General features: G+C 42.4%; 1 protein-coding gene across 1 annotated transcript; it reads left to right on the top strand.

The window, feature by feature from the left end:
- The first annotated feature begins 8,581 nt into the window (after positions 1-8,581).
- FOLR3 (folate receptor gamma) lies at positions 8,582-18,910 on the top strand. The gene is made up of 4 exons (XM_067466294.1): positions 8,582-8,846; positions 13,978-14,166; positions 16,925-17,060; positions 18,580-18,910. Exons 1-4 carry the CDS (start codon positions 8,703-8,705, stop codon positions 18,858-18,860), a joined length of 750 nt encoding a protein of 249 aa, XP_067322395.1. The 5' UTR covers positions 8,582-8,702; the 3' UTR covers positions 18,861-18,910.
- The last annotated feature ends 3,230 nt before the right edge of the window (positions 18,911-22,140 follow it).

Here is a 22,140-nt window from a genome sequence, read left to right as displayed (position 1 = left end):
CCCAAATGTCAAGGTCTATTTCCCCCAAACTCCATCTGTGTTCCTAGTTGGGCATATGGGACATTTGTGCCAAATTTGGTCCCAATCCATCACTGTTGAGTGCACAGTGCTCTCTGGATGTAGGTGTACTACAACTCCCAAACTCAAGGTCAGTGCCCACCAAACCCTTCCAGTATTTTATGTTGGTCATGGGAGTCCTGTGTGCCACGTTTGGTTCAGTTGCATCACTGGTGGAGTTCAGAATGCTCTTTGATTGTTGGTGAACTATAAATCCCAGCAACTACAACTCCCAAGTGACAAACTCATTTTTTTTAGTGATGGTCACTCCTTGGCTTAGTAAGTGTCTTGTGGCCAAATTTGGCAGCAATTCGTCCAGTGGTTTTTGAGTTATGTTAATCCCACAAACGAACATTACATTATATATATACACATACACACACATACACACAAGTATAATAGTATATATTTATATTTATACATACACACACATTAATTAATTAACCTTTATTTCTACCTTGTCACTATCTCCCCGAAGGGACTCGGGGCAGCTCACTTGATGTATATAACATTGTACTTCTATATGTGTGTGTGTATACAGTATGTGTGTATGTATGTATACACACACAAGTACAATATTATATATTTGTTTGTAAACCTCCTCCTTGATCAAATCACCAAGGCAATCCATTTAAGATGGAATCAGGTGTCAAGCAGGGATGTATCATTGCCCCAACCTTATTTTCCATCTTCATCAGTATGATACTTCATCTTGTTGATGGGAAGCTTCCCACCGGCGTGGAAATAATATATCGGATAGATAGCAAGCTAATCAACTTCAGCAGACTGAAAGACAAAATCAAGGTCACGACAACATTTCTGCTCATTCAGAAGAAGACCTACAAGCGACTCGAAACACCTCTGCAGAAGTATACGAGACGCTTGGCCTCTCACTGAACATTGAGAAAAACAAAGTGCTCTTTCAGCTTACAGAATACAGAAATACAGTTTAATTGTGTAACATTAGAAAGCATTGACCATTTCTGCTCCCTTGGCAGCCACCTCTCCACAAAAGTCAACATGGACACCGAAATACAACACCATCTGAGCTCTGCAAGTGCAGCATTCTTCCAAATGAAGCAGAGAGTGTTTGAGGACCGGCACATCCATAGGGATACCAAGGGGATTGTTTATAAAGCTATTGTCCTCCCAACCCTGCTAAGAAATGTGGACTGTCTACAGAAGTCACATGCAACTCCTACAATGATTCCATCAGCATTGCCTCCGAAAAATCTTTCAACTCTCTTGGGAAGACAGGCAGACAAATGTCAGCATGCTGGAAGAAGCAAAGACCACCAGCATTGAAGCGATGGTCCTCCACCATCAACTCCGCTGGACCGGCCACGCTGTCCGGATGCCTGACCACCGTCTCCCAAAGCAGTTGCTCTATTCCGAACTCAAGAATGGAAAACAGAATGTTGGTGGGCAGGAAAAAAGATTGAAAGATGGGCATAAAGCCAACCTTAAAAACTGTGACATAGACACTGAGAGAGAACTGGAAAGCCCTGGCCTTTGTGAGCTCTAACTGGAGGTCAGCTGAGACCAGCAGTGCTGCGGAATTCAAAAAGGCATGAATGAAGGGCGAAAGGGAGAAACGTGCCAAGAGGAAGGGGTGTCAAGCCAACTCTGATTGGGACCACCTTCCACTTGGAAACCGATGCCCTCACTGCGAGAGAACATGCGGGTCAAGAATAGGGCTCCACAGCCACCTGCCAAGATACTACACTTGGACGACTATCATCCTCAGATTACAAGGGATCGTCTAAGTATTGCAAAATGTGCTATAGGAGGATGTCCCACAAAAACAAAGTTTTTGCAGTTTAATAAACTTTTCCCATGTTTTTGTGATAGAACCAATTAAGAAATGACATTAACAACCCTGATATCGAGCAAGAATTTAGTGGTCTTTGCCAGGAAGCAAGGACCAATCAGGTGGCCTGCTGACATCTTGGGGATCCTATGGGGTGACCGTGACAGTTTCCCCGGATCGGCAGGCTCCCTGGGCATCCACAAAATGGTGGCAATGAGGCAGTGTCTTCAGAGAAACAGCTGGACTCCAGGTCGAGGTTTGAGAGTCGGGGAGGGGTTAGTGGAGCGAAACCAATATAGCCATTAGTCTTAGAATTCTCCCAGGAGAAGAATGACACCAATTTCGAAGCGATTCGTTGACTCGCGGATACGGGGACCCGATGGGTTTCCGTATCCGCGGTTTAAGGGAATGCAGTTTTGGCCTCCCTGGGATGCAGAAATTGCAGCCCGGGTGGGTCGGCAGTCATCTGCAGCCCAGGAGAGGAAAGGTTCATGCAGAGAGAGGTATTTATTTATTTATCGTGTCATCAGCAACCATACCATTGTATTACATTTCTAACAGAACAAAACAAAGAAACCGATTAAAAACGCACAAATTTTGCAAACTTGGTAGTTGATTAAATGTCCTCTGACCAGTATCTGGCCACTTGGAGTGCCTCTGGTGTTGCCGCAAGAAGGTCCTCCATTGTGCATGTGGCAGGGCTCAGGGTGCATTGTAGCAGGTGGTCTGTAGTTTGCTCTTCTCCACACTCACATGTCAAGGATTGCACTTTGTGGCCCCATTTCTTGAGGTTGGCTCTGCATCTCGTGGTGCCAGAGCACAGTCTGTTCAGCGCCTCCCAAGTCGCCCAGTCTTCTGTGTGCCCAGTGGGGAGTCTCTCATCTGGTATCACCCACGGATTGAGGTGCTGGGTTTGAGCCTGCCACTTTTGGACTCTCGCTTGCTGAGGTGTTCCAGCGAGTGTCACTGTAGATCTTAGAAAACTATGTCTAGATTCAAGTCGTTGACGTGCTGGCTGATACCCAAACAGGGGATGAGCTGGAGATGTCTCTGCCTTGGTCCTTTCACTGTTGGCTGCCACTTCCCGGCGGATGTCAGGTGGTGCAATACCGGCTAAGCAGTGTAATTTCTCCAGTGGTGTAGGGCGCAGACACCCCGTGATAATGTGGCATGTCTCATTCAGAGCCACATCCACTGTTTTAGCATGGTGAGATGTGTTCCACACTGGGCATGCATACTCAGCAGCAGAGTAGCATTGCGCAAGGGCAGATGTCTTCACTGTGTCTGGTTGTGATCCCCAGGTTGTGCCACTCAGCTTTCGTATGATATTGTTTCTAGCACCCACTTTTTGCTTGACATTCAGGCAGTGCTTCTTGTAGGTCAGGGCTCCCAGGTCTTTGGGTGCGCTGCAATGCTCCAGTGGGATTCAGAGAGAGATTAGAGGCCATAAAAAGACACAAAGTAACACCGTGGAGAGAAAAAAGGTTACAATTAATTGATACTTTTATTGGGGGGATTAGTTACAATGTTAGGAGGGGGAAGAACGTGAAGTAATAAGAAGGCTTCTGGGTTGCAGCTGCTGCTGTGGCCACGTTCATGCAGGTTGGCCCAAGCGGGGCAATGGAGAACTGAGGAACTCCCTGCTGCAGGTCAGATCAGCTTGAAGGCAGGGAGTTCTGGGTTCGACCTCAACCCAAGCACAAAAATTGTGAGATATCTTGTAATAGACCAGTGTAGATCCAGTCTTGAAAAGCAGTAGGAATAATGGAATTGATTGGCTTTGTCCCGGCTGGAGTTTGGACAGTTTGAAGGAGGGCGACTAAAATGATCAAGGGTCTGGAGAACAAGCCCTATGAGGAGCGGCTTAGGGAACTGGGTATGTTTAGCCTGAAGAAGAGAAGGATGAGAGGAGATATGGTGATAGCCATGTATAAATAAGTGAGAGGAAGCCACAGGGAGGAGGGAGCAAGCTTGTTTTCTGCTTCCTTGGAGACTAGGACGCAATTGAACAATGGCCTCAAACTATAAGAAAGGAGATTCCATCTGAACATGAGGAAGAACTTCCTGACTGTGAGAGCCGTTCAGCAGTGGAACTCTCTGCCCCGGAGTGTGGTGGAGGCTCCTTATTTGGAAGCTTTTAAGCAGAGGCTGGATGGCCATCTGTCAGGGGTGATTTGAATGCAATATTCCTGCTTCTTGGCAGAATGGGGTTGGACTGGATGATGGCTCAGGAGGTCTCTTCCAACTCTTTGATTCTATGAAGCGGTCAGTGCTTCCAGATGTCCAGAAATGACCTTTAGTGGTCTTTAAGGTCTTTCCTTCGTTATTGGGAGGAGAAAGGGAAACGCTTCTTTTCCTGCCAAGGAATTGCTCTGTGTCTCTCTTTCTGCAATCATTGACCAAAGGCCTCCAGGCTGATCTTTGGATCCTGCTCCTTGGAAATCAGAAATCCATCCCAGCTGCGCTCCTGATAATTGGGAGTTTGGCTGGCCACAGGTGAGCCTCGCCAAAGGCAATAGGAAGGCCAGAAGGTATTAAAACACTCCTGCAAGGCGGGCCAAGGCTTCCAGGGAGAGTTTGGATTTGCACTCAGGTATGCAAGGGATGGGGCTACCTGTTTTAGGGATGGGAATGGTTGGGAGATAGGGTGGCTAGAGGGAAGTGCTTGGGATTGGGTTGTTGTAGGTTTTTTTCGGGCTATATGGCCATGTTCTAGAGGCATTCTCTCCTGACGTTTCGCCTGCATCTATGGCAAGCATCCTCAGAGGTAGTAAGGTCTGTTGGAACTAGGAAAATTGGGTTTATATAACTGTGGAATGACCAGGGTGGGACAAAGGACTCTTGTCTGCTGGAGCTAGGTGTGAATGTTTCAACTGATTTGATTGCCTGGCAGTGCCTGGAGCAATCTTTTGTTGAGAGGTGATTAGATGTCCTTGTTTGTTTCCTCTCTGTTGTTGTGCTGTTCTAATTTTAGAGTTTTTTTTAATACTGGTAGCCAGATTTTGTTCATTTTCATGGTTTCCTCCTTTCTGTTGAAATTGTCCACATGCTTGTGGATTACTACACAGAGAAGCCATTGAAATCCAATAAATAAGGCAAGCATGACTTTAATTTACATTTTTGTTAAAAACTGATTTATTTTTAATTAATTATTTTTTTCTGTTTGAAGTATTATTTATTTACCATATTTATTATTTGTATTATATTATATTTATTATTATGTTATATATAATTTATATATATTTAATTCATTAATATTTTCTGTTTCTTTATATATAATGTATTTATTTCACTTGCAGTATTCTTTATTTACCATATATATTATTTATATTATATTTATTATTATATTATATATAATTTATATATATTTAATTAATATTTTCTATTTTTATATATAACATATTTAACTTACAGTAGTTATTTACTGTATTATTATTTATATTATATTATATATATATATAATAATTATATATATATATATATATATAATAACAAAAATAATTATTATATTCTTATTATATTGTTGCATGATAGTGGCTAGAGTCCTGTATCATACTGCAAAATAATAGCAATAATAATAACAATAATAATCATGCAACAATATAATAATAATAGATAAATAATGATAATAATCATTCCTCTATGTTTATTATATCGTTGCATGATAGGGGCTAGACTCTTGTCATATGGGGAAATCACAGCAACAACAACAACAATAATTATATTAATTCTATTTATTTATTTGCGACATTTATATGCCGCCCTTCTCACCCCGAAGGAGACTCAGAGTGGCTTACAAGTTATATGTAAATACAATATATTATATTATTAGCATAGCGCAATATTAGTACCAAATGCAGCACATAGAAGATGGCTTTGAAAGGCAGCAGATCACAGGAGCTGTCTTCATAGACTTGTCAGCAGCCTATGATACTGTGCACCACCGCCTCCTCCTGAGAAAAATGTATAGTATCACAAAGGACGACCACCTCACCTGCCTCATAGGAAACCTGCTACAAAACAGGAGCTTTTTTGTTGAGTTCCAGGGCCAGAGAAGCAGATGGCGGAAACAGAACAACGGCCTGCCTCAGGGGAGCGTGCTTGCTCCATCCATGTTCAACATCTACACAAATGACCAGCCACTGCCAGAAGGGACAGAGAGTTTCATCTATGCTGACGATCGTGCCATTACTGCTCAAGCAGGGAGCTTTGAGATGGTAGAACAGAAGCTCTCCGAAGCTCTAGGTGCTCTTACTGCCTATTACAGGGAAAACCATCTGATCCCTAATCCATCTAAAACACAGACATGCGCCTTTCACCTTAAGAACAGACAAGCATCCCGAGCTCTGAGGATTACCTGGGAAGGAATCCCACTGGAGCATTGCAGCGCACCCAAATACCTGGGAGTCACTTTGGACCGTGCTCTGACCTACAAGAAGCACTGCCTGAACATCAAACAAAAAGTGGGCGCTAGAAACAACATCATACGAAAGCTGACTGGCACAACCTGGGGATCACAACCAGACACAGTGAAGACATCTGCCCTTGCGCTATGCTACTCTGCTGCTGAGTATGCATGCCCAGTGTGGAACACATCTCATCACACTAAAACAGTGGATGTGGCTCTTAATGAGACATGCCGCATTATCACGGGGTGTCTGCGCCCTACACCACTGGAGAAATTACACTGCTTAGCCGGTATTGCACCACCTGACATCCGCCGGGAAGTAGTAGCCAATAGTAAAAGGACCAAGGCAGAGACATCTCCAGCTCATCCCCTGTTTGGGTATCAGCCAGCACGTCAACGACTTAAATCAAGACATAGTTTTCTTAGAACTACAGAGACACTCGCTGGAACACCCCAGCAAGCGAGAGTCCAAAAGTGGCAGGCCCAAACCCAGCACCTCAATTCATGGGTGATACCAGAAGAGAGACTCCCCCCTGGGCACTCAGAAGACTGGGCGACTTGGAAGGCGCTGAACAGATTGCGCTCTGGCACCACGAGATGCAGAGCCAATCTTAAGAAATGGGGCTACAGGGTGGAATCCTCGGCATGCGAGTGCGGAGAAGAACAAACCACTGACCACCTGCTGCAATGCACCCTGAGCCCTGCCACATGCACAATGGAGGACCTTCTTGCGGCAACCCCAGAGGCACTCCAAGGGGCCAGATACTGGTGAAAGGACATTTAACCAAATACCAAATTTGCAAAATCTGTGTGGGTTTTTTTTCCTTTTCTTTTTCTTTTTAATCTCTGTGTTTGTTTTGCTCTGTTAGAATTGTAATACAATGGTTGCTGATGACACGATAAATAAATAAATAGTACCAAATGCAGCTACTCCACTTTGGCAGGAAAAAAACGAAATGCAAAGATACAGAATGGGGGACGATGATGCCTGGCTCGAGAGCAGTACGTGTGAAAAAGATCTTGGAGTCCTCGTGGACAACAAGTTAAACATGAGCCAGGAATGTGATGTGGCGGCAAAAAAAGCCAATGGGATTTTGGCCTGCATCAAGAGGAGCCTAGTGTCTAGATCTAGGGAAGTCATGCTACCCCTCTATTCTGCTTTGGTTAGACCACATCTGGAATATTGTGTCCAATTCTGGGCACCACAATTCAAGAGAGATATTGACAAGCTGGAATGTGTCCAGAGGAGGGCGACTCAAATAATCAAGGATCTGGAGAACAAGCCCTATGAGGAGCGGCTTAAGGAGCTGGGCATGTTTAGCCTGAAGAAGAGAAGGATGAGAGGAGATATGATAGCCATGCAAAAATATGTGAGAGGAAGCCACAGGGAGGAGGGAGCAAGCTTGTTTTCTGCTTCCCTGGAGACTAGGACATGAAACAATGGCTTGGCTTCAAACTACAAGAAAGGAGATTCCATCTGAACATGAGGAAGAACTTCCTGACTTTGAGAGCTGTTCAGCAGTGGAACTCTCTGCCCCGGAGTGTGGTGGAGGCTCCTTCTTTGGAAGCTTTTAAACAGAGGCTGGATGGCCATCTGTCTGGGGTGATTTGAATGCAATATTCCTGCTTCTTGGCAGAATGGGGTTGGACTGGATGGCCCATGAGGTCTCTTCCAACTCTTTGATTCTATGATTCATAAATTCCCATAGTGTACTATGCCAGTATACTGTAATATTATTAATATTACATGTAATATGAAATATATAATTATTATATTGTATTATTATTAGTATTATATTGTATTGCATTATAGCATTGTTATCAATATTATATGTGTATACAATATATTATATTATTAGCACAGCACAATATTAGTATTATATATTACTATATTGCACTCTACCACTATACTGTAATATTGTGTATATATATATATATATCAGTTGTTTGAGGTTTCTGGTTGCTCGAGTTCTGGATAACGGGGAGCCTACTATATATTATTCTGCAATTAAAGATCCAATGACAAAAACTTAACAGGATTACTCATTGTTAGACATGATGACTAAAAAGTGGACTGTGGTGTTTTGCTTTGGTTAAAACTGCAATGACTCAGTTTGCAAGCAAAGTCTGCTGCAATCTCCTTTGGAAGTTGCAGTTATACTCAAAGATGATGCTTAGAATTGTAGTATAATAGAGTTGGGAGGGACCCCAAAGGGTATCTAGTCCAACCCCTTTCTTTCTGCCATGCAGGAAGAGCATAATCCAAGCATTCCCAACAGATAGCCACCCAGCCTCTGTTTCAAAGCCTCCAAGGAAGTATAAGCCTCAGTCCCTGCAAAGGGACAAGAAAATCAGGTTTCTAGCCTTGCTGCTCCCTGTTTTTGCCTTGTTTTGCCCCCAAATTTCTCCCTCTTCTCCCCCAGGGAGATGGCAGCCCCTCGCCTGATCCTTTCCTGCTTTTTGCTCCCCATTTTGGCTGCTTTGGCTGCAAAGGAGTCGGTGCTGAACATGTGCATGAATGGCAAGCACCAGAAGACGGAGCCCGGCCCAGAGGACCAGCTCCATCAACAGGTATGGCACACCTCGACCTTTCAGGGTTTCCAAAATTAATATGGGAAATGCCTTTGGAGGAATTCCATGGGTTTTTGGGCAGCTCAATATAATGCGCTCAGTCCCATTATATTCAATGGTGTAATAGCATGGGAGGGGTTGGGTGGTGGCTTCCTGCCTGGCAGAAGGAGGTCAGACTAGATGGCTTCTGGAAGGCCCTGCCACGGCTAGGAGTCTATGAGAAGGAAGGAAATTTCTATACATTATTTGTTCATCTTCCTTCCTTCCCTCTCCATCTTTTCTCCCCATCTTCATCCTCTGTCTATATGATCCTCCCTCTTATCTATCTATCTATCTATCTATCTATCTATCTATCTATCTATCCATCCATCCATCCATCCATCTTTCCTCCCTTCCTTTATCCATCCTCCATCTATCTATCCATGATATATATCTATACCATCTCCCCTCCTCTTTCTCTTCATCCTCCCTCCCTCCCTTCCTTCATCCACCCTTCCTGTCTACCTATCTTTCCTTCCTTCCCTCCTCTGTCCATTCATCCTTCTTCTATCAATCCACCCCTCTTGTTGCCTATCTCTCTATTTAACTGTCTAACTCACTCTCTAACTCACTCTCTAACTCACACTCTCACTCTCACTCACTCTCTCACTCATTCTCTCACTCTCTCTCACTCTCTAACTCTCTAACTCACTCTCTAACTCACTCTCTAACTCTCTCACTCTCTAACTCACTCTAACTCTCTAACTCACACTCTCACTCTCTAACTCTCTATCTCATTCTCTAACTCACTCTCTTACTCTCTAACTCACTCTCTAACTCACCCTCTAACTCTCTCTCTATCTCACTAACTAATTAACGATCTAACTAATGATTTAACTCTCTATCTATCTATCTATCTATCTATCTTTCTATCTAACTATCTAACTATTTTCTCTCCATCCTCCCTCTCTTCACTTACTCACTCATCCTCTATTCCTTCCTTTATATATCTCTTCTTCCTTTTATCTGTTCTTCCTTCCTTCCTTCCTTCCATCCATCCATCCATCCATCCTCTATCAATCCATCCCCATCTCGTCTGTCTGTCTGTCTATCTATCTATCTATCCATCCATCTCTCCATCCTCCCTCTCTTCACTTACCCACTCATCCTCTATTCCTTCCTTTATATATCTGTTCTTCCATCCATCCATCCTTTATCAATCCCCCCTCTTGTTGCCTCTCTATTTATCTCTCTCTCTCTCTTTAGCTCTCTCTTTAGCTCTCTATTCAACTCACTCTCTAACTCACTCTCTAACTCTCTCTAACTATCTAACTATCTAACGATCTAACTAATGATTTAACTCTCTAACTAATTAGCTATTTTAGCTCCATCCTCCTTCTCTTCACTTACTCACTCATCCTCTATTCATTCCTTTATATATCTCTTCTTCCTTCCTTTTATCTGTTCTTCCTTTCTTCCATCCATCCTCTATAAATCCATCCCCTTCCTATCTATCTATCTATCTATCTATCTATCTATCTATCTATCTATCTATCTATATCTATCTTCTTATCTATCCATCTCTCCATCCTCCCTCTCTTCACTTACCCACTCATCCTCTATTCCTTCCTTTACATATCTGTTCTTCCTTCCTTCCTTCCTTCCATCCATCCTCTATCAATCTATCCCCTTCTTCTTCTTCTTTTTTCTCTCTCTCTATTTATCTCTCTATCTCTCTAACTAACTAACTAACTATCTATCTATCCACCTCTGCATCCTCCCTCTCTTCACTTACTCATCCTCTATTCCTTCCTTTATATATCTGTTCTTCCTTTTATCTGTTCTTCTTTTCTTCCATCCATCCATCCATCCTCTATCAATTCACCCCCTTCTCATCCATCCATCCATCTCTCCATCCTCCCTCTCTTCACTTACCCACTCATCCTCTATTCCTTCCTTTATATATCTGTTCTTCCTTCCATCCATCCATCCCCTTCTTATCTATCTATCTATCTATCTATCTATCTATTCATCCATCCTTCTTTCCTTCCTTCCCCCTTCCCACCTCTGTCCATTCATCCTTCCTTTATCAATCCACCCCTCTTCTTATCTATCTATCTATCTATCTATCTATCCATCCTTCTTTCCTTCTATCTATCCATCTCTCCATCCTCCCTTCCTACATCCATCCTCCATCAAATCTTCCTATATCTATATCATCTTTCTCTTCCCTCTCTCCATCCTTTCACTTATTCACTCACCCATCCTTCCTTCTTTTATCCATCTGTCCTTCCTTTATCCTTTCTTTCTTCTCTCTCTCTCCTTTTGTCCCTTTTTCTATCAATTTATCCCCCCTTTTTATTTGTCTATCTATCTATCTATCTATCTATCTATCTATCTATCTATGTATCTATCTATCTATCTATCTATCTATCTATCTATCTATGTATCTATCTATCTATGTATGTATCTATCTATGTATGTATCTATCTATGTATGTATCTATCTATCTATCTATCTATCTATCTATCTATCTATCTATGTATCTATCTATCTATGTATCTATCTATCTATCTATCTATCTATCTATCTATCTATGTATCTATCTATGTATCTATCTATCTATGTATCTATCTATCTATGTATCTATCTATGTATCTATCCATAGTCTCTCCCTATTTTTATCAATCCATCCTCTCTCCTTCCATCTATCCATCCTTCTATCCCTCCTTCAGATATGTGACTGACAGCATAGCTGCTTTATCCATTCTTAGAATGCCCAAATATTCCAAAATGGGAGGCTGAGAGGGTGTGACCTCTTTGCTTGCTGATCGTTTCTTTCCACACACTTTGCTTCATGCACAAGATCATTACAAATATTGCCTTTAGGAAACGTAAATGCATATCGTGTTTAGACTTGGATCCCGTCTCCAAGATCTCTCATTATACGTAGATGTGCATGTAAATAGTACAGATAAACTAAAATGACCTTCAGGCTATGCGTCTAAGGTGTGTGTACATCATGCATTGATTTCGTGTTGTGAATGAAATGACCTTCAGGCTGTGTTTATAATAAGTTTGATGTGAAATAAAACGAATGTGTTGAAACCTGGACTCATCCTCTAGGATATCTCATTATGCATATGCAAATTTTGAGTAGTGTTGTTATAGTATCAGCTTGTATCAAATTGCACAGTGCAGTCTATAACAACAACAACAACAACAACAACAACAACAGCAACAACAACAACAGCGCAGCTAGTTGGGATTCAGCTGCATTAAAATCACTACTGACTAAAAAGGTCATGACTTCGAACCTAGCTCGGGTTGGAGTAAGCTCCCAACCATTTGTCTAGCTTGCTGTCGACCTTTGCAGCCTGAAAGACGGATGCATCTATCAAGCAGAACATGTAGGTACCACTTATGCAGGAAGGCTAATTTAATTAACTTATGATGCCATAAAACTCTCCAGCAGTGTGCAAAGTAATGAGGAAGTAGTCAGAGTAAGCTCCCGACCATTTGTCTAGCTTGCTGTCGACCTTTGCAGCCCGAAAGACGGATTCATCTATCAAATAGAAAATTTAAGTACCGCTTATGCGGGCAGGCTAATTTAATTAACTTACGATGCCATAAAACTCTCCAGCAGCGTGCAAAAGAATGAGGAAGTACTCCATCGGTGTCACAAGTGGACGGTGAAGCAACAGCTCCCCAGTGGCCAGAATTAAAAAGCATACCCTCATGAAGCCGGAAAGTTAAATAGCCTCTGTGTGTCTGTCTATATATGTTGTGTGTCTATGGCATTGAATGTTTGCCATGTATATGTGCATTGTGATCTGCCCTGAGTCCCATCTTCCTTGGAGACTAGGACGCAATGGAACAATGGCTTCAAACTACAAGAGAGGAGATTCCATCTGAACATGAGGAAGAACTTCCTGACTGTGAGAGCCGTTCAGCAGTGGAACTCTCTGCCCCGGAGTGTGGTGGAGGCTCCTTCTTTGGAAGCTTTTAAGCAGAGGCTGGATGGCCATCTGTCAGGGGTGATTTGAATGCAATATTCCTGCTTCTTGGCAGAATGGGGTTGGACTGGATGGCCCACCAGGTCTCTTCCAACTCTTTGATTCTATGATTCTATGAATATAAATAATGTAAATAAAATAAAAAATAAACAAATCTTTATTTATAATAATAATAATAATAACTTTATTTATACCCCGCCACCATCTCCCCAAGGGGACTCGGGGCGGCTTACATGAGGCCAAGCCCAAAAACACATCAGTAAACAACAAAGCAGCAAGCAAATAAAACAGTACAATTAATATAACTCACATATTAACAATAACACACAAAATTTAAAATCTTGTGGCCGGGCCAGATGTAATAGATTTATGGTATCGCAAAACGCCTCCCCCGCTTTTAGTGGTACCTAATATCCGAGCTCAAGCTGTTTTTGAACTGCTTAGGTCAACAGTAAGCTGGGCTAACAGTCGGCAGCTTACACCGACCCAGGGCTTCGAACTAGCAACCTTTCCGTTGCCAGCTGTGCTAAACTTTCAGCCCCAGTCTTTGTTCTTTGCCTTGTCTAAAATGCATTTACTGCTTTGATACTTCGGTACCTTAATGCTGATTTGAATTTCAGTTTCTAATCAATGTCCTTATTTGTTCTCTCCCCTGGGTTTATCTTGTTTGTTATCTCTCCCAGTCTTTTATGGCACCGTCATTAGCGTATGCTCCATATGCCTTTGCATAAAGTTATGATTCCAAGAGAACTTTGATCGGGAGAAGGTTGAAAGGGCCATAAATATGAATACGTATTAAAACAAAATAATGAGGGTGACAAAACGGTCCTACTAAAGAAAAGTGATGGTCCAAAAAAGGTGATGCATCTACACTGCAGAGTTAATGCAGTTTGATACCACATTAATTGCCAAGGCTCAATGGGGTGGACTCCTGGGAGTTACAGTTGCAGTCTACAATCACATTGGTCTTTTGAGCTGCTGCATCACACTGTTGGCTCATGTTTGGCTACTAAAACTCTGAGATCCCTTTTGCACGGTCTGTTTCCAAGCCTTCCTGTATCTATGCATTCCATTTTAATTGCAAAGGTGCATGATGATGATGTTTGCATCTCTCTCTCTCTCTCTGCCCGTGGCAGTGTTCCCCGTGGAAGGAGCGTGCTTGCTGTACATTCAACACCAGCCAGGCGGCCCACCAGGACGTCTCCTACCTCTACAACTTCAACTGGGACCACTGCGGCACCATGTCCGCCAAGTGCAAGGCCCACTTCATCCAGGACACATGCCTCTACGAATGCTCCCCCAACCTGGGGCCGTGGGTCGTCCAGGTGAGACTCTTCTCTTGGGTAGAACCCACACACACACACGCACACATAAAATAAATGTATGTGGACACAATGCACACATGCATATTTGCATACACACATGCATACATAAATGCATGTGTACACACATATGCACATGGATACATATATGCACACACATATCTGCAGACAGAGACATTGCATATACATATGTGTGTGTGTGTGTATATATATATATATATATATATATATATATACACATGCATGTGAGCACACATGTATACACAAAGATACATATATGCACACACATGCATTTATGGAAACACATATCTGCAGATATGTATATATACACATATACATAAATGTATGTGAGCACAACTATAAACACAGATACATATATCACAAAATGCATTTATGCAAACACATATATGCAGACATAGACATTGCATGTACATATGTATATATATATATATACAGATATACATTCATGCGAGCACACATATATACACACAGATACATATATGCACACACATGCATTTATGCAAACAGATGCAGATATAGACATTACATATACATGTGTATATATACACATATGCATAAATGTATGTGAGCACACATATATACGCACAGATACATATATGCACACACATTCATTTATGCAAACACACATGCAGACTAGACATTGCTTATACATATATATATATACACACACACAGAGATATACATAAATGCATGCAAGCACACATATATACACACCGATACATATATGTACACGTAGATATGCATATGTACACATCCATACATAAATGTATTTGAGCACATGTGTATACATAGAGATACATATATGCACACACATGCATTTATGCAAACACACATGCAGACTAGACATTGCATATACATATGCATATATACACATATACCTAGATGCATATGAACCCACATATATACACACAGATACATATATGCACACACATGCATTTATGCAAACACACATGCAGACTAGACATTGCTTATACATATATATATATATATACACACCCACACACACAGATATACATAAATGCATGCGAGCACACATATATACACACCGATACATATATGTACACATAGATATGCATATATACGCATCCATACATAAATGCATGTGAGCACACATGTATACACACAGACATATATCTACACAATGCATTTATGCAAACACACATGCAGACTAGACATTGCATATACATATGTATATTATTTATTTATTTATTTACATTATTTCTATCCCGCCCATTTCAGCCTGAAGGCGACATATACCTAAATGCACATGAACACACATATATACACACAGATACATATATGCACAAACATGCATTTATGCAAACACACATGCAGACTAGACATTGCATATACATATGTGTATATATATATATATACATATACCTAAATGCATATGAACACATATATACACACAGATACATATATGCACGAAATGTATTTATGCAAACACATATATGCATACAGACATTGCATGTACATATGTATATATACACATATACATAAGTGCATGTGAGCACACATATATACTCACAGATACATATATGTACACATAGACATGCATATGAACACATCCATACAGAAATGCATGGTCTGTTTCCAAGCCATCCTGTATCTATGCATTACATTTTAACACACAGATACACAGAGATACATATATGCACACACATGCATTTATGCAAACACACATGCAGACTAGACATTGCATATACATATGCATATATACACATATACCTAGATGCATATGAACCCACATATATACACACAGATACATATATGCACACACATGCATTTATGCAAACACACATGCAGACTAGACATTGCTTATACATATATATATATATATACACACCCACACACACAGATATACATAAATGCATGCGAGCACACATATATACACACCGATACATATATGTACACATAGATATGCATATATACGCATCCATACATAAATGCATGTGAGCACACATGTATACACACAGACATATATCTACACAATGCATTTATGCAAACACACATGCAGACTAGACATTGCATATACATATGTATATTATTTATTTATTTATTTACATTATTTCTATCCCGCCCATTTCAGCCTGAAGGCGACATATACCTAAATGCACATGAACACACATATATACACACAGATACATATATGCACAAACATGCATTTATGCAAACACACATGCAGACTAGACACTGCATATACATATGTGTGTATATATATATATATACACATATACCTAAATGCATATGAACACATATATACACACAGATACATATATGCACGAAATGTATTTATGCAAACACATATATGCATACAGACATTGCATGTACATATGTATATATACACATATACATAAGTGCATGTGAGCACACATATATACTCACAGATACATATATGTACACATAGACATGCATATGAACACATCCATACAGAAATGCATGGTCTATTTCCAAGCCATCCTGTATCTATGCATTACATTTTAACACACAGATACACAGAGATACATATATGCACACACATGCATTTATGCAAACATGCATATATTTGCATACATATGCATGTTTGCATAAATATATGCATATATTTATGCATATATTTATGCACACATACATATATACACACATCCATATTTATACCTGTATGCACTTATATGTACATATATAAATTCACACACACACACACACACACACACACACACACTGTATATAATAGACTACTACTGCTTCTTATCTGCAGGCGGACCAGTCCTGGCGCCTGGAGCGGATCTTGAATGTTCCGTTGTGCAAAGAGGATTGTGAACAATGGTGGGAGGACTGCAAGGATGACTACACCTGCAAGGACAACTGGCACAAAGGATGGGACTGGTCCACAAGTACGTTGGCAGCCATAGCCCTTCGCCCCCTCTACTCCGCACTAATAATAATAATAATATAATAAAGTTAAATAAAATAAATATCAAATTAATAACTAAATTAATTACATTAATTATTAAATACAATATTATAATAACATTAAATGAGATATTATTTAATAATATTATTAAATAATATTATTAAATAAGATCGAACTGCAAAGACTCTGGCACAAGCCAGTCAAGGTGGTCCCAGTGGTGATCGGCACACTGGGTGCAGTGCCTAAAGACCTTGGCCTGCACTTAAACACAATCGGTGCTGACAAAATTACCACCTGCCAGCTGCAGAAGACCACCTTACTGGGGTCTGCACGTATCATTCGATACATCACACAGTCCTAGACACTTGGCTGGATGGCTTTCTGTTGGGGGGCTTTGATTTGTGCTTTTCCTGAATTATTATTATTACTTTCCTGCATTATTTTAAACCTTAGATTGTACGACACAATCAAGTCCTGACCAACAGATGGCCATGCAACCTCTGTTTAAACCTGGCTTCTATTCTCCCTAACGTTTCCTCTCTTCCCTTCCCTTCCCTTCCCTCTTCCTTCCCTTCCCTTCCCTCTTCCTTCCCTCTTCCTTCCCTTCCCTTCCTTCCTTCCTCTCCTTGTTTCTTTCTCTTCCTTCCTTCCCTTCTTGCTTCCCTCTTCCTCCCCTCCTTTGTTTATTTCTTGTTCCTCCCTCTACTCCTTCCTTTCTTTCTTCCCTTCTTCCTAACTTTTTCTTCCTTCCTTCGTTCCTTCCCTTCCTTCCTTCCTTCCTACTTCCCTCCCTTCTTCCTTCCTTCATCTGTCCTCCCTCCCTCCCTCCCATCTTCCTTCCTTCCCTCATCCATCTGTCCTTCCTTCCTTCCTTCCTTCCTTCCTTCCTTCCTTCCTTCCTTCTTCCCTCCCTCCTGTCTTCCTTCCTTCCTTCATCCGTCTGTCCTTCCTCCCTCCCTCCCATTTCCTTCCTTCTCTCATCCATCTTTCCTTCCTTCCTTCATCCATCTGTCCTTCCTTCCTTCCTTCCTTCCTTCTTCCCTCCCTCCCTCCCTCCCATCTTCCTTCCTTCCCTCATCCATCTGTCCTTCCTTCTTTCCTTCCTTCCTTCTTCCCTCCCTCCTGCCTTCCTTCCTTCCTTCATCCGTCTGTCCTTCCTTCCTCCCTTCCCTTTATCCCATTTTCTTCCTCCCTCCCTCCCTCCCATTTCCTTCCTTCTCTCATCCATCTTTCCTTCCTTCCTTCCTTCCTTCTTCCCTCCCATCTTCCTTCCTTCCTTCATCCATCTGTCCTGCCTTCCTTCATCCGTCCTTCCTTCCTTCCTTCCTTCCTTCCTTCCTTCCTTCCTTCTTCCCTCCCTCCCTCCCATCTTCCTTCCCTCATCCATTTGTCCTTCCTTCCTTCTTCCCTCTCTCCCACTCTTCTTCCTCCCTCCCTCCCTCCATCCATCTGTCCTTCCCTCTTCCCTTCGTTCTCCCATTTCTTTCTTTTTCTTCCAGAGGTCAACCAGTGTCCGGTGGGCACCAAGTGCCAGACCTGGAGTGCGGTCTTCCCGCAGGCGAAGGACATGTGTGAGAAGATCTGGACAAACTCCTACAAGTACACCACCTGGGCACGGGGCAGCGGGCGCTGCATCCAGATGTGGTTCGACGCCTCCAAGGGCAACCCCAACGTGGCCGTGGCCGAGTATTACGCCAATGGAGGGCAAGCCTGGGGCGTCCCTCCAGCCTGGAGGTCTTTGTCCGTGACCTTCGCTGCCCTCCTCTTTGCCCTCCAGTGACCCTGAGCAGACCTTCCCTAACCCTCTTATGAAGGAAACAAAGGAAAAGAAGATGCTCTTGATGCATGTTTTGCAAGCCAAACACTCTTTTCATTGGCTTCCTCTTCCTCCAAATGATGCCGGATTACAACTCCTATCAGCCCTGGCTGTGCTCGGGGTGGGGGGTGGGGGTGGGGATGATGTGAGTTGCAGTCCATGAAGATTGAAGAGTTCACAATTTTTTTGGATATCTATGTTGTATATTTCTTTCCCGAAACTATGTCGGACTACAACTCCCATCAATCCTGGCGATGCTGAAAGTGATTGGTGTTGCGCTTCTGGAACATTGAGGAGTTTACAGAGAAAAATTGTTTCTGGACTGCTTTCTGAATGAATTTGGACTGCAACACCCATCAGTCCTGGCTATGCTGAGAGTGATGGGAGTTGTAGTCCAGAAACATTGAGGAGTTCACAAAGAAAAGATGCTTTCGGACCTCGTCACTGTGCGTATTTCTATCCAAATGATGCTAAACTACAACTCCCATCAATCATGGCTATGCTGAGAATGATGGGACTTGTAGTCCAGGAACATTGAGTTCACAAAGAAAAGATGCTTTCGGACCTCTTCACTGTGCGTATTTCTATCCAAATGATGCTAGACTACAATTCCCATCGGTCATGGCTGTGCTGAGAATGATGGGACTTGTAGTCCAGGAACATTGAGTTCACAAAGAAAAGATGCTTTCGGACCTCTTCACTGTGCGTATTTCTATCCAAATGATGCTAGACTTCAACTCCCATCGGTCATGGCTATGCTGAGAATGATGGGAGTTGTAGTCCAGAAACATTGAGGCATTCAAAAAGAAAAGATGCTTTCGGACTTCTTCACTGTGTATTTCTATCCAAATTATGCTAGACTAGAACACCCATCAGTCCTGGCTATGCTGAGAGTGATGGGAGTTGTAGTCCAGAAACATTGAGGAGTTCCCAATGAAAAGATGCTTTTGGACCTCTTCACTGTGTGTATTTCTATCCAAATGATGCTAGATTACAACTCCCATCGGTCATGGCTATGCTGAGATTGATGGGAGTTGTAGTCCAGAGAAATTGGGTAATTTGCAGAGGAAAAGATGCTCTCGGGTGTCTTCTCTGTGCGTATTTCTATCCAAATGATGCTGCACTACAACTTCCATCAGACCTGGCTTTCCTGAGAGTGATGGGAGTTGTAGTCCAGGAACACTGAGGAGTTCCCAATGAGAAGTTACATGCATGGTGTGTATTTCTACCCAAATGATACTGAGCTACAGCACCCCTCAGCCCTGGCTATGCTGAGAGTGATGGGAATTGTAGTCCAAAAACATAAAAAAATTGCAGAGGAAAATATGCTTTTGTACCTCTTCACTGTATGTATTTCTACCCAAATGATGCTGGACTACAACTCCCATCAGCCCTGGCTATACTGAGTGATGGGAGTTGTAGTCCATAAACATTGAGGAGTTCACAGAGGAAAATATGCTTTTGGGCCTCTTCATTGTGTGCATTTCTATCCAAATGATGCTGGACTACAATTCCCATCAACCCTGGCTATGCTGAGTATGATGGGAATCACAGTGCAGAAAGTTTTCCATTTTACCTGTTGCTTTTCTGTCCAAACGATGTCATACTACAACTCCCGTATGTTGAAAGTGATGGGAATTGTAGTCCAGGAACACTGAGGAATTCACAGATAATAGCTGCTTTTAGACGACCACTGCTGTGTTGCACAAACAGATGAAAAATATTAAATGAAATCTTGCATTCTTTTCTTTTTGTCCTGGTTTTCTTTGCTGTTCGGCTTCCAAATCTGAGGATTTTCAGTGGGAGTGGTATTAAACTGCATTAACTCTGCAGTGCAGATGCACCCAGAAAATAGGTGAAGGCCTTTGCAAAACTAAAGACGTCCCCAGGATGTCAAAATAACATTAACTCTAGGTGTGACCTTTGGCAGAGAAAGCTAGCCTTGCAAAACAATAATAATCCTTCTGATTATTGCTTATTTTATTTATTTATTTATTTGTCATGTCAGAGCAACCAGTCCATTACATTACTTTTCTAACAGAACAAAGCAAACAAACAGAGAAAATACAAAATTTGTGAGTTTGGTAGTTGGTTAAATGTCCTTTGACCAGTATCTGGCCACTTGGAGTGCCTCTGGTGTTGCCTCAAGGAGGTCCTCCATTGTGCATGTGACAGGGCTCAGGTTGCATTGTAGCAGGTGGTCAGTGGTTTGCTCTTCTCCACACTCGCATGTCGTGGACTCCACTTGGTGGCCCCATTTCTTGAGGTTGGCTCTGCATCTCGTGGTGCCAGAGCGCAGTCTGTTCACCGCCTTCCAAGTCGCCCAGTCTTCTGTGTGCCCAGGGGGGAGTCTCTCATTTGGTATCAGCCATTGATTGAGGTTCTGGGTTTGAGTCTGCCACTTTTGGACTCTCGCTTGCTGAGGTGTTCCAGCAAGTGTCTCTGTAGATCTTAGAAAAGTATTTCTAGATTTAAGTCGTTGATGTGCTGGCTGATACCCAAACAGGGGATGAGCTGGAGATGTCTCTGCCTTGGTCCTTTCACTATTGGCTGCCACTTCCCGGCGGATGTCAGGTGGTGCAATACTGGCTAAGAAGTGTAATTTCTCCAGTGGTGTGGGGCGCAGACACCCTGTGATAATGTGGCATGTCTCATTAAGAGCCACATCCAGTGTTTTAGCGTGGTGAGATGTGTTCCACATTGGGCATGCATACTCAACAGCAGAGTAGCACAGCGCAAGGGCAGATGTCTTCACTGTGTCTGGTTGTGATCCCCAGGTTGTGCCAGTCAGCTTTCGTATGGTATTGTTTCTAGCTCCCACTTTTTGCTTGATGTTCAGGCAGTGCTTCTTGTAGGTCAGAGCACGGTCCAAAGTGACTTCCAGGTATTTGGGTGCGCTGCAATGCTCCCGTGGGATTCCTTCCCAGGTAATAACCCTCAGAGCTCGGGATGCTTGTCTGTTCTTAAGGTGAAAGGCGCATGTCTGTGTTTTAGATGGATTAGGGACCAGCTGGTTTTCCCTGTAATAGGCAGTAAGAGCACCTAGAGCTTCGGAGAGCTTCTGTTCTACCATCTCAAAGCTCCCTGCTTGAGCGGTGATGGCACGATCATCAGCATAGATGAAACTCTCTGTCCCTTCTGGCAGTGGCTGGTCATTTGTGTAGATGTTGAACATGGATGGAGCAAGCACGCTCCCCTGAGGCAGGCCGTTCTTCTGCTTCTCTGGCTCTGGAACGCAACAAAA

Source organism: Anolis sagrei, chromosome 3, assembly GCF_037176765.1.
Source record: "Anolis sagrei isolate rAnoSag1 chromosome 3, rAnoSag1.mat, whole genome shotgun sequence".
NCBI lineage: Eukaryota > Metazoa > Chordata > Lepidosauria > Squamata > Dactyloidae > Anolis > Anolis sagrei.
The sequence above is the reverse complement of the archived record's forward strand: the minus strand, read 5'-3'. Positions and strand labels throughout refer to the sequence as shown.